This window comes from Osmerus mordax, chromosome 21, assembly GCF_038355195.1.
Source record: "Osmerus mordax isolate fOsmMor3 chromosome 21, fOsmMor3.pri, whole genome shotgun sequence".
Classification (NCBI taxonomy): Eukaryota; Metazoa; Chordata; class Actinopteri; order Osmeriformes; family Osmeridae; genus Osmerus; species Osmerus mordax.
Window position 1 is genome coordinate 2,246,976 of NC_090070.1, and position 13,700 is coordinate 2,260,675.

General features: G+C 41.6%; 1 protein-coding gene across 2 annotated transcripts; it reads right to left on the bottom strand.

Moving 5' to 3' along the window:
- Nucleotides 1-651: 651 nt before the first annotated feature.
- On the bottom strand, nucleotides 652-12,074 carry zbtb45 (zinc finger and BTB domain containing 45). Of its 2 annotated transcripts, none has more exons than XM_067259743.1 (6): nucleotides 11,941-12,074; nucleotides 9,794-11,121; nucleotides 9,176-9,304; nucleotides 7,958-8,095; nucleotides 4,478-4,748; nucleotides 652-4,296 (listed from the first exon to the last, which is right to left on the bottom strand). In XM_067259743.1, exons 2-6 carry the CDS (start codon nucleotides 10,823-10,825, stop codon nucleotides 3,890-3,892), a joined length of 1,977 nt encoding a protein of 658 aa, XP_067115844.1. In that variant the 5' UTR covers nucleotides 10,826-11,121; nucleotides 11,941-12,074; the 3' UTR covers nucleotides 652-3,889. The 2 variants fall into 2 exon arrangements, with proteins under 2 accessions (XP_067115844.1, XP_067115845.1); XM_067259744.1 differs by having other exon boundaries at nucleotides 9,794-11,124; nucleotides 11,941-12,054.
- Nucleotides 12,075-13,700: the final 1,626 nt, after the last annotated feature.

A 13,700-nucleotide genomic window follows, 5' to 3' on the forward strand; every position in this document is an offset into this window, starting at 1 on the left:
TTGGACATGCGTTTTGTCTATTTCCTTAAAAAATTTGTCTTGATAAGGATTATGTGCTTTTATAAAAAAGAAAAAAAAGATGACAAGATATATGATTTAAATTTGTATAATTTAATTTAATTGTTATTTTATTTGGTGTTATATATTTGTGACATTATTATTTAAGTTTTTTTTTTTTTATTGCTGATATTTGCAAAGGCACTTCAGGTCAATGGGATTGTTTTTAAGAAATGTTATTTAAGGAAGGACTGTACAAAATGTTACTACTGTTACTGTCTCCATTACTGTTTTTAATGAAGGATTTAGCTAAGACTATTTTTCCAAATAAATATTGAACTTACAACTTTGTCAGCCTGTGCTTGGTGTAAGGGATTCTTTAGGGTCTGTGAGCAAAGTTAATCAGTAACATCTGTTGGCTACCCCATGGTGAGCTATTCTGTGCTGACACTTAGCCACTACCAGGAATTGAAAGTGTCTCCCTGGAGACCAAAGGGGACTATTCATAAAAATGTCCCCATGCTATATTTACCACTCCCAACTCATCTCAATGAATAAACCAGGTAAAGAACTAACACTTTTCCAAATAAAAAAGTAAATAAACAATTTGGAACAAATAAGCTTCAATGTGTCATTTTAATTAAGTTTCTCTCAAATAAAAATAATGGACTCCTAGAAAAGTAAGTTTTAACATTGCATTTTGCCCATTCAACTTCCAAGATGTTTCTATGAAATAAAAGAATACAAAACTCAGTAACTTAATTTAAAACCCAATGATGTTGGCCTCTAAAGAGGTTTATCGCATCATGGCATTATAGTAACAGACTTCCGCAGACAATGATGGAATTGACAATGGACAATGCACACAAAAGGCCACTCTTGGGAGGGCCTGTGTCCCTCGGCATGCCGGGAAAAGTGTTACTGGAACAGATGTTGCTGAGTAACAGAGGCCTTCTGGACAGAGTTTAGGCACCGCCAGACAGACCTTCAAAGGTTTGGGCTAGAATGAAACTTAATCTAAGGCATTAAAAAGGAGCTCTTATACTTTCGAATGTACTGGTTAGAACCGAGTAGATGTACACTGACAACACGTTTTTTCTTTTAAGAAATAGCAAAAATCTTTATAATTTTACACACATTTGTAAAAAAGGATTTTGCAAGGCTAAAACTACATTTGGCCAATTCAGACTTTATTTGGACAAAGAATTCTTTGAAATGTCAAAAAGTTTTAAAGTTCAATAATTATTGAAGCAGTATAACATGTAATTTTTCATAAAAAGTTAAATCATGCCTTTAGTCCTTAAATACATAAGAGGTGATATACCATGGGATTTATAAAAAGAATTTTCTTATGACATTTTTTACTTCTGTTAAATGTATATGAATGTAATAAAAACAGTTAACATCACCCTTTGTTCAAAAAAGCAAATAAAAAGGCAAAAACCATACATGATAATTATGGGACGCATTTTAACATGGCTTTGAAGCACACATAAGACAGCACTGTACATGGGTCCACCTCAGACTAAATGTACTAACCATTAGGAGTTTCCGAGGATACATAAAAATCTCTAAACAGGCTAATAATCATGCCTGACCTAGGTGCTGGAACTTTAAAAAGATCTGAGCTCTTTAAAAGTTTTTTGGGCCATCTCATACTGTGTAAGAAATACGAGATCATCTCAGTTCTATGAAACTTTCATAAACAGGTTGAAAAGGAAATGGCTTCACCAATGTAGCGCCTAGCTTTGATATATCCCTGTGATCAAGAAACTATTATTTTAAAGTGGGACATTCTATGTCAAAGCTTTAAGTGAGATTTAGTCTAAGGTGACCATAACATTAGTTAAACAAGAGTCAATCACTGACTGTAGATATAAGGTTTATGTAACAAATTACCTTTAAGGTAAGAAAAACTTTTAAAATCTCTGCAATAACATAAGCTAGAGGTGGGAGATTTGTCTCACAAATATCTGGGGTTCAACGACTAGTATTAAATAAAATTACACATTGTGCAAAACTGACTGTGCATAGGATACATTTCAAATTTGAATAAATTATGTAGTAATTCATATCACCACACTGTTGACTTCTAGTCAATATCTACTAAGGGATAGTTGCATGATTAATCAAACAAACTAAAACTTAAAAAAATATATATTGGTATGTTGGAGAAAAGGTTCAATTCTTTTCAACCATTCCCATCTAATGGCAACAGCCATGATGCATAACATAGCAACAAATACATGTTAAGCCTAATAAAATGATCAATAGATAATAGACAACCAAGTTTTACTTGGTGGCTCATGTAGACTCCAATTCTTTTGAATTTCCTGCCAGATCTTTTTTTCTTTAAAGACTTACAGACAAATGCACACTACAGTAGATTCTTTAGTAGGTTTACAAAGTAAAAATATGTTTCTAAACTTATGTTTCAACTGTTTTTATTTTATGAAGCTTAGATATGTGGACCATAATGCCCGTCTTTGGACCACTGAGGTAATTGTAGGTGTAAAACATGCTGAAATGTTCCGAAAACATTTAAAAATAAAACATAGTACACTTTTCTTTTCTGCCTTCCTGTTTCGAGGTATATGATCCTGGGCCGTCCAGTGGCACATGTATTGTTTTCCCTTTGGGGAAACATTGGGGTCTCCCCATACACTTTAATGCAAAGTTGTCTTTTGGTTTCTTTCAACATCTGCTGTGATTGTTTTTTCTTATTTTAATTTTTTATAAATAAGAAAACTTCTGTTCATGATATGGAGAATCATGATCATAAGCACTGTACTGCAAAATTGTGCTGCTAGCTGGCTGTTTCTCCTTGCTGGCGTGCAGTGGTCCAGGACAAGTTTTAAAATACTCATGCAGATGTTTCATAACAATGAGATCAAAATATGCAATCAATTACAAAAACACATTTATCAGAAGTATCAAAGTACAACAACATGAATCACAGCAACTGTAGGAAGACCCCAAAAAAGAGGCAAAAAGAGGTATTAGAGTCAATGAACAGACCCCAATGTTTTCCCTCAAACTTGTGGGTGCGGAGTCCAAGCTCGTCTGATGGCAACTAGCAGTCACTCCGTATCCTTCCAGCATTTACTTTTATCTAAACATGTATAATTGTTCTCCTTCTATCGTCTCCCTCCCTCCTTGATGACCTTTTCAACAATTCTCTTTCTTTCAAATAATCCTCTTTTAGGGACCTATTTTGCTGGTGCAGAGCAATGACAAAACTCCAAGACTAACAATTCCTAGAATTGACGGGAAGGCCACTTGAGGAAGGGGGAGGATAAACAGAACAGCCTGACTAGTGCCACATTTTCGTGTATATAAACTGATTGTTTCTAGGAGGTCAAACTAATTGCTCGGTTATTTCAAGCATTAAGGGGGCTGTTCAACATTTTCTAGTGTAAGTGGGTCATGATTTTTGAAAGAAGACGTTGCTGTTGAGTTTTTCTAAAGTTTCTCTTTTTGGCGCTTTGAGCGCAACAAAACTTGCCCAAACTTGTTATATTTCACTTGAAACGGTAGACATCTTTGTGGTTGATATTTTGGGGTGAACTGTCCCTTTAATGTAGACTTTGTCTTTATCTTTACCATTCTGTCCAGCAAAATCAGGCCCTATATCGGTATCTCCCTGACTCTACTTACAGTATGTTCACCCTAACCCAATTAATCTGTCATTGCTTATCCCTGGATGTCTCTCTTCTGCACATCTTTGAGTTGTGAGCAACACAATGTGCAACTCCTTTGCTTTTACCTAGTCCCCAACAAATGAACTAAACACCAATCCACCTCTCTAAAATGAGCTAATGGGTGTTTGATGCTCTTTCGGTTGGGGGTTCACTATGAAGGAGGACTGGTTTGGAACTGCTGCTCTGCTCTTTTAGGAGGATGACGACCCATGGCTGGCCATGTTGGCCATCCCGCTGCTCATCCCACTGGGGCCACCCATACCTGAGGGCCCGACCAGGGCTGGGGGGCTGTGTTTGATGGGGGAGGTGATGCCAGGCCCGCGCCCCTCCCCCTGTGGCGTGTGGTGGGCGTGCTGCAGGGCGTGGCGCTCCAGGAGTGTGCGGTGGGTGAAGGCCCGGTGGCAGACATTGCACTGGAAGGTACGCTCGGCTCGGTGAGTGCGCATGTGCACGTTCAGTGAGCTCTTCTGGGTGAAGCGCTTGCCACAGACGGAGCATTGAAAGGCCCGCACACCTGTGTGCACCACCATGTGCTTGAGGAGGTAGTCCCGCAGAGAGAAAGAACGCCAGCAGATGGAGCATTGGTGAGGCTTTTGACCTGCAGCATACAAACATGACAAACAAGGTAAAGAATAGTCCTCATCAGTGATGTGAATCATTGCTATAATCTAGACATTGTGGAGTTACATCGAGGTGTTGCTGGTGCGAGTAACCGTGTTACATTTTGATTCCGTTTCTTTGATATGTAATTAACAGAGAACTCATTTCCACAATCATACCAGAGTGTATGAACATATGCTTGCTGTAGTTCTTCCTGGAGCGCAGAGATTTCCCACAGTGAGTGCAGTCGAACGACGTCTCAGAGCCCTGGGAGGAAGGGGAGGGGCCTGTCGAACAGGAAGTGGTGGATGGAGGTGGGGCTGGCGTCATTGGTGGTGGTGGTGGAGCATGCTGGGTTGGATCAGTTCCTGCGATGCTGTCAATCACCATGGGTCCTCCCACAAAAAACGATGACTGCTGAGACTGGCTAACCGGGTACTGGAAAAGTAACTGTCGGAAAACAGGATGAACACAACATTTTTTTAAATAAAAAGATGGGGGTTGGACAGGAGAAGAAGGGGGCAGGTGATGCATACCCAAGGCTTGGGTATTGTCTGGAATTAAATCATTCACAGAATTACAACCTTTCCATCATTAAAACTATGCTCCTACCAAAAAGGCACTACCAACAAACATCACACTACAGGAAGATAGGGGCTGATTAATAGAATGAGAAATAATGTTCCTTTAATCCATTGGCATATCCCCAATAAGATTTTCTTTTTTATTGGGTGTGCTTTGCCTTTGGCAAGGGAACAACCTTTGATCTCTATCTACATAGACAATGTCGGTGTGAAAATGTTCGTCTGGGTCCCGATTGCATTGCTTGTATTCGCGCGAACGTTCCGTTTGACGGTTTAGGTTCAGGTTCAGTTAAAGTTTTTGTGGCAAAAAGTGAAGCTAACGGTGGCTAACTAGCTAGCCACAGTCACCAACGTCACTAACGCGTCACCAGAGCCTGTTTTACCCTTTTGTTATCGTCGGGTCATTCTGACCCATCAGATTACCGCATACAAAAACAAAGTGAAGAATTTTCTTTTAACCGTTGGGCTGTCTCAGACCCCCCACATTGCAAAGGTTAAAAGAAAATTATTTGTATTTGTTTTTGTATTGGGTAAAATTGGGTAAACACAACGATGGTTCGTTATGAACCTTTGGGTCATGTGACCCGAAGGCAGCACAAGGGTTAAGGGGAGCCTCCCCACTCCCTATTAAGCCCCATTGTACCGAATTTTGTTGCAGTTCCACCAGAGTTTCACTGGGAGTGATCGCGGTCGAGTGCAAATGAATGGGAGTCTATGGAGCTAAACGGCTAAATTAGTCTCTTTCACCTGATTTTAGTTGAGAAATCTCAGATTTGATTGTAGTTTTTTCATGTTCAACATGGATTATTGGTCAAAATTTGAATGAACAAGTACTTATGTCCTTTTGATTTCTTAGAGGGTGAGTCGTTGTTGCCCATAACACGCTAGCATTCTGCTAATGAATGCTGATTGGTTAGTGAAGAACTGACTACGACCAGAGATCCCGCTTGATGGCATCCGAAGTGAGATCAGAATGTCAGAGCATTAGCAACATTAGCAACAACATTAGCAAGCCAAAACTCTTTCTAGCATGTGTATTGACAGGGAGAGCCTAACCTGTCAGCTGTGTTATCGATGTCTCAAGAGAAAAAAGGAGGTGATCAGAGCTTGCCGTAATGCGGTATCTCTGGCCGTACAATGTGAACGACGTCATTGACATTTTAAAAGGCTTTGTAGAACAAAAGGCGACTTAAAAAAAAAAGAAAACCCAGCAGTGTGTAATTGTTTTGCCTCCCCTTTCAAATTCAACATTCCAATTACTAGACAAAGAATTATATCCTGGATTTTGAGGGGTATAGCTCCATAGACCTCCATTCATTCTGCACTCGACCGTTAGCGCCCTCATATGGAACTAGAGTGGAACTGCAGAACCTGGAAGTTTCCCGAGAGTGGGAGTTCTCCCCATAGATATATATAAAGTCTAGATGGCTTACGGCGGAGTCTAGAACGTCTGCACATGGCAGCCATCTTGCTACAGTCAACTCGCTCACCCATAACATTGTGTTGGTGCTACATGTACTTTTTAAATTACCATAACTTTCTCAATTTTCAACCGATTTTGAAACGGTTTGGTTTTTTATCAACATCAGAGATGTCGTTATGCCACTGCATACTTTTATTCTTAAAATAAATAAATAAATATTATTCATTATTCATAAGTATGCATAATGAATAATTATTTTTATTTTTTAATCAGTCTGCCTCTATCACCAGATTCGTCACAATTTTAAAATGCACGTATTTGGGCTTGTTTTCGAGGCAATAGACGTATTTTCCACGACATCACAGCTCCTTCTGACACCACATATTAAAAATTCATACTAAGAACGTCGCTGCTAACCCAGACAATACGATCAAAATACGCGTAACACAACATGTAAACATTCAATTCCTATGCGATTTCGTGTAGCCTATGGCTGAGTGTTTCTTCGCTACATTTTTTTAAATCAATTCATTTCATAATTGTATATTCTGAACAAATTTTCCCACCCTTATAACGTGTTTGCACTACACTACATAAACATGGAGGTGCCAAACATGTAGCTAGGCATGTTTCCAGGCTGTGATATCAACACCCTGTATTTTTGTACGCCCTTCGACTGGTTAGCTCCTGTGATGCCCACACAGCAGTAGTTTAGTAGTTAGAATGGGTGGGGAAAAAAATCAATTCGCATTTGAATCGCGATTCAGTCTTCTAGCAATTCATATCTATTTTTTTTTTTTTTTTTTTTTATAACAATGAGATTACTAAACTGCAAGTTTAGTAATCTCATTAAGCAATAACAAATAAGCATATATTGAATCGAAATTTGATAAAAGATTGTGAATCCATTTTTTATCGAATCGTGACCCAAGAATCGATTTGAATCGTGAGGTACCAAAAGATTCCCACCCCTAGTAGTTAGCTTGTAGCACAATTTACAGGGATCAGCTTCTCCATGCAGGGCTCTAGACTGAGACCAAATGGTCGCATTTTGCATTGTTACTGACAATGATCGCTTCCACAAAACTTTTATGGAATGAGACATTTTCCCCTAAATAAATGTCAAGCTTATTTACGTTTTTGGGGGCATATTTTCAGTTTCCAGATGGTACTGTTTGAATCGCGATTCCATGTGAAATACTACTGGTGACAACGTTGTTAAAATATCCTGTTTCAAAAGGTTTTCTTTATTTCGTTTCAGTCATAGAGGTAAGGACCATTTTTACACCGGATTGCCCATTTTCTTCCATTTTAATGCAACTTTTCAACTATGAGGCTGCTATACAGCCGATCTCCATTCCCTCTTGCAGGGGAAATGACCAGACAACCGTTTCATTCTACACGTTAGACTTAGTATTTTGAATAGTAAATGAGCAGCAACAAATGCATGCTTTTAAATCTATGCAATCTTCCTAAATAATAAGTATGCATTTTTGTATACAATATACAGAAATATCAGGTGTAAAATTACATGGTTTGCCTCCACAAACAGAAAGGTAACCCTAACCCTAACCAGTCGACTACAAAAAGTTTCAGCCCTATACTCCAGAAGTGACTCCCAAAATCATAACCCAGGTTGAAGAAAAACAGACCTGGTTGTTAATGGACTGTGTGGAAGGAGGGGGGGTCAGGGGTTTGTTAACTCTTCCTCGTTGGTTGAAAGACATAGTCTGAGGTTCACTCTGTGGCCAAAAGCTCTCAGAAAACACCCCAGGCTCATCATAGAACTCCTGGAAGGCACACAGAATATTCACTTCAGTAAGTATTATTACATATTAAATGGCATTTCAGAGTTGAAGTAAAACCAGTGCAGCCACAATAACAAAGTGCAGCCACAATAACACTTAATGTTGTTTATTTTCAGTCCATAGTTCAACTATGTATTTTTCAAGAGCAGTGTTTCCTCTATGTTGATTTTGCCCGCCCGCCACGGCTAAATTTCTGCCGTCACGGTATCAGAAATAGGGCTGTACAAAAGGCTGTCTATCAGCAGTGATTGTTAGGGTGCATGTCGCAGAATAGCACAGACACTCGCTTCACACCGCAGTTGAGATTGTGTGTGTGCGTCCTTGAGAACTGTAATTCGTATAACTTATGTTGTCAGTTCATTTAAGCCTGTTATTGTATTAGTCTATAGTTCTTGCAAATTTATATTACGTTTGTATTCTTCCCCTGCTAAATTACACGTCTGTTGATTCGATAGCGATTGCTGCCCTCGCTCACGTTTGTATTTTAGGTGCATTATTATGCTATTATATTGAGTAGTTTTAATTAATAGTGGGTTTATTGTTATTATTTGCTACAGAATTATTTGCCTATCAAGATCAAATGAAGCACAGTGTACATGCTTTCGAGTACCTTAATTCAATAGGCTAGGCAACTGACCATTTCCAATAAGTTGTTACGTCAATTATTAATTGGCAGCATTCATGCCATTTAGAGCATACTTTATGAGTGGAAGGTGTCTTTAAGTAGCCTAACCTTATTGCTTTAGGGGAAATAGGACGAAAATATGTGCAATATTACATTAGCTATTAGACTATTACATTAACCTGCTCCGAAATATAGGGTTAGAACTTTGTTTCGGCGGGGAGGGGGGGTGGTTCGGACAGACCTTCCCCCACTGCTAAAAAAAATCCTAGAGGAAACACTGAAGAGTATATAACAACAGTGCAGGCCACAACAATACTTTTACTTTTTTTCTGAAAGTAGGTTAGTATGATGTGTGGTTAAAACATTTAAGTGGGGGGTTATCAAAATAACAATATCTTGCAGTTATTTTAGGACAGCACAGTAGTTGAAAAATTCACCTGGCCAAAGCTGGCCATAGATTCTTGTGAGGCATCCTGCTCTCCGTCTCGTCTTCCATCCGCTAAGGAAAAAACTGATGCCTCCTGAATACCTTCATCTTTTACCACCACTCCGTCTCCTCCGGTAACCTGAAGGGGTTAAAAGAAAAGGACGTACATTTAGCGTAATGTCACCCCTAAAACTCCTTTGATTTGTTTTAAGTGATGGTGTTGGCAACATGTTTTTGTTCATTCATACTTTCAATGTCACATTCTTTGTATACAAAATACACAGGCAGCATACAAGCACTGAATGAAGGGTAATCTTCCTTTCTTACATTGTAAGTTAGTTTTGCTTAACTTTTAAAAACAGGAGATTTGTGTGGGAATGTCTTTTGAAAGTAGATCTGGATTGAGCAAGGCAACTTTTGAATCGTTTCTTGCACCTCTCCAAGACTTTAACATGTTTAATGACCCATTGAAGTCCATGGAATATCAATGTGCCACAATAAAGGATTCAACTCCAGCCAATCTTAATTTATGTTCACTGCCTACATGCTCTGTGGACAGTACGGTCCAGTGAGAAAGGGGCAGCGGTCTGCATGACTTTCACCATGGTAACCGCTCCCCCTGCCTTACCTGTAGTCTGAGTGGCTGCCTCTGCTTGCGGCTGTGGCCCGCACCTCTCTCCCTGTCTCCATCTCGCCCTCTGTCTCTTCCATCAATCTCTTCTTCCTCACTGAATCTGTCTATTCCTACGAGGTCATCCGAGAGGTCTGCCGTACTGCCACGGATGCTGTCTCTGCCGATGCTGTCCACGCTGCCCATCCCTGAACTGCAGCCCACAGACAGGCTTCCTGTGCTACTGGCAGTGGCACCGGCGTTCGCTGTCTGTGCCAGCAGGTCTCTCAGCTTGTACCTCACATCCTGAGTGCAGCTGGAGTTCTGTTTAAGGAGAGCAGCGCTGGCTGTGGAGCCTAGCCCATCTGTCCCACATATGGAGCCAGGCCCCATGTCCCCCAGGGCCATCAGCCCTCCTGGGTTGGCCTGCTCCATGGTGCCGGGTCCACTTTCACTAATGCTAGCACTGCCCAGGCCTGTGCCCATGTTGCTGGCCACACAGTCCCCCATGGCAAAGTTGGAGAAGCTCTGGTAAACCCCACCAATGCCAGCGCCCCCAACACAACTTCCGCTGGTGCCGCCACTGCTTCCTTTACCTCCTCCACGTTCCTCCTGTTTAGGGAGAACCCCTCCAATCATCACTCCTCCTCCCCCTCCACCGGCAGCTGCCTTCCTCTGTGAGATGATCTGAGTGCACTCGTCAATGACAGTCTTGATCTGCAGGATGCTGGCTGCGGTGAGGATGCACAGGGCTTGGGACTGCAGCACCACCAGGGAGCCACTATACATGAAATCCACAAGCTGCTTCACTGTCTCTGCAGGCACCAGCGGCGGCACAGAGATCTCAGAGTGGCCCAACAACAGCTTGTCCTGGAAGAAGGGACTGCCAGCCGCCAGCACGCATGCGTGGGCGCGAAGGGACGCATCGTGGATGCGTACGGTCACGTCGCAGAAGAGGCCCTCGCGCCGCTGTGAACGCAGAGCCTCCAGCACAGACTGGCTGGAGTTGTGAAGATGGATGTAATGTACGGTCTCGGTACCAGAGGCCATTGTCGGAAGGCCACCTGGTATGGGGTGGCCGTGGAGGAGGGAAGGGGTGTGCCTGGATGGTTTGCAGTTCTGTGTCAGCTAGAGGAAGAGGGAGGGCAGGGAGAACAGCATGGGCTGCGGTGGGTCCACCTTCCCTCAAGCAGTCATGGGTCTGGTCAATGCTTCGGAGCTGTATTCAGTGTCTCTTAAGGTGCTCTTGGACGATGTGAGATTATCTGAGAGATGCTTGGGTAGGCTTCCAGTAAGTTTTAATGAGAGACCTCCAATGTTGCGGTCGCTCACTCCGTAGTGAAAGCCTGCTGAAAAGGGATCACATTATTGAGTATGCTTAATACATTTGCCCACTGGCAATTTATTTAAACATAAGTACGTTACTGTCAATAAAGACTACTTGGTCTGCTCTGTTGGGTAGGACGTAATGTGGGAACGATATGTTAAGTGTAAATTATCTTTTTAGCTACTTATCCAGTTCAGTGGGATACGGTGGTGGGATTCAAACGCCATACAGTCATATGACAACTGTTTGACGTTATTACAACTCTGAACTGTGACATTGCGAGCTACCTAGCCTACTTCCATCCATCTAGCTAGCCAGCTAACTATCCCGAAGCACCAAAATAAGAGAACTCGTCTAGCTAGCCTAGTCAAAAATAAACTAGAATGATCACGGCTCGCTAGCGATAAGCTAGCCTATAGCTACTATAGTTGGCTAGGTAGCCGGCTAACCGCATTTGCGTACCTAGTAGCTTAGAATGGGTATTGTTGCCATATTACAAATGATACGTTTAAAGCCAATGTTAGGTTGACATTACTCCAAAAACATATTGGCTTGATAAATAAACAATTACAGCACATTCAATTATCTATGCTTGCTACCTAGCAAGTAGCTAATAACATAACAGCCGATACATTGCTAGCATAATTATTTGGTTGACTGACTATTCCTTGCATTGCTTTGGTAGGGAAAATACCATGCTACCTTGGCTGTAGCTAGCTCTAGCTATACTTAGGTTTTCAGCTGGTTACGCTAGCTAGCGCGCAGTTGAAAAATCATGCATCAGTCTCTGACCTCGATAAAATGTAGACCTCATCTCAGTTTCTGGTTAATTACATACCTCAAGAAAACAAAGATAAATTGCATTTCACTTCCACCCATTAATGTGCATGCATTCTTGTAAACCAATTGCTCAATGCTAGCACGAGCTTGCATACATTTTGGTATATCCCTCCAACAACAACGGCGCTGTACTGACGAGCCTACTACTGCGGGCACTGCAAGCACTGTGGATGTATTTTTTATTTATTTTTATGGCAGAAATCTAATATTTGTTGAATGTCTTTTTTCAGAGTATAAATCCGCATCGTTTACGATATTTAGTGTTAAAGTGAATGACATCTATATTTACACATTTATGATGGATAACCATGTTTATATGTTTTACTTCATATCTACTACCTCCTTAGCCTGGTTCTGCCCTCCTACGTACTTCCGCTCAATTTAATTTTTGCTTCTGTACATAGGTCTGGCCATGAGGTAGGTAAATCAGATTTTTCAGGTTGATTTTCTACCGGCGAATCAGCGAACAGAGGGAGTGGCTGAGAACGATGACTTTGATGTTGTGTGCTAGTTTGTGTCGTGCGCTAGTTTGTGTTGTAGTTCCGTAATGGCAGCGGAGAAAGTTGCGAGCAAAGCCATTCGGTCCGTTGTGGCAACGCTGCCGAATATCCAAAAGCTAAAGCCGGAGCAAGAACAAGTTTTGCTGAGTTTTGTTGGTGGCCATGATGTTGTGGCCCTCCTCCCAACGAGGTTCGGGAACAGTTTGATTTTCCAGCTACGGCAGCTAGCTCTGTTACAGTAGTGGTGAAGGAATTGGCTAAGGCAAACGCTAGCAATTGGTTATGGCAGATCAGAGTGGCTCTGGGCAGATCCAATAGTTTTAAACTTCAACAGAGTACCTGCCTACAAGGAAGTAAATACTTGTCAATGGAGCGAGGCCAGACTCTCTGTACAAATGAAATGTACGAGAGTTTGGTTAGGACCAGGCTACTACCTCCTTACAGTAGCAAAATACTTAAAGATCCTGTAAAGTAAATTCCATGTTTTGCTTATAAGTAGGCTACATTATATATGTGTGAAATGAGTTCCTGAAAGCATGTGCAAAGCGTTAAAACTTTGTCGCACTGAAATGTGGAGTTAGACCGAAGAACAGTTTCTCTTCCGTATTCAGATCAGGTTTTAATGGGCGGAGCTAAAAAATGCCCTATCTACGTCATTTTGCCCCATCTATGTCAGATCACTGAATGGCTCCTCCTACTGTACTGTTATTGTAGCTTACATCAGCTAGCTAGCTAGTTTCAGGATGTCTCCCACCAGCCGCAACTGCCTCTTCCCTGGATGCAAGAACTCCAGCTGCGCTGCAACGCCATTTAAGTTCCCTGTTGATAATGAAAGGAAAAATAGGTGGATAGATTTTGTGAAGAGCCACGCTCATGGAAAGCTTCGGATAAACTCCAACAGCCACCTTTGCACTGACCATTTCACGGCGGACAGTTTTAACATGGACCAGAGACAGACGGGGTTCACCAACACACGGCTTCTCTTGCAGCGCGGAGCCGTACCGTATGGAAGGCCTAGTGGGCAAGTATTAAGATGCCCTCGTGTGTCAACCACGCGTAATTAACGCCGACTTTGCATGCAAAGACGTTGTCCATTGTGCCAACTTCTATGGAAGGCCTAGTGGGCAAGTATTAAGACGCCCCCGTGTGTCAACCACGCGTAATTGATGCCGACTTTGCATGCAAAGTCCATTACACCGACTTCCATACAAAGACACCGTCCGCTGTCTTTTTCGCCTCAAATTGAACCGTATCACGT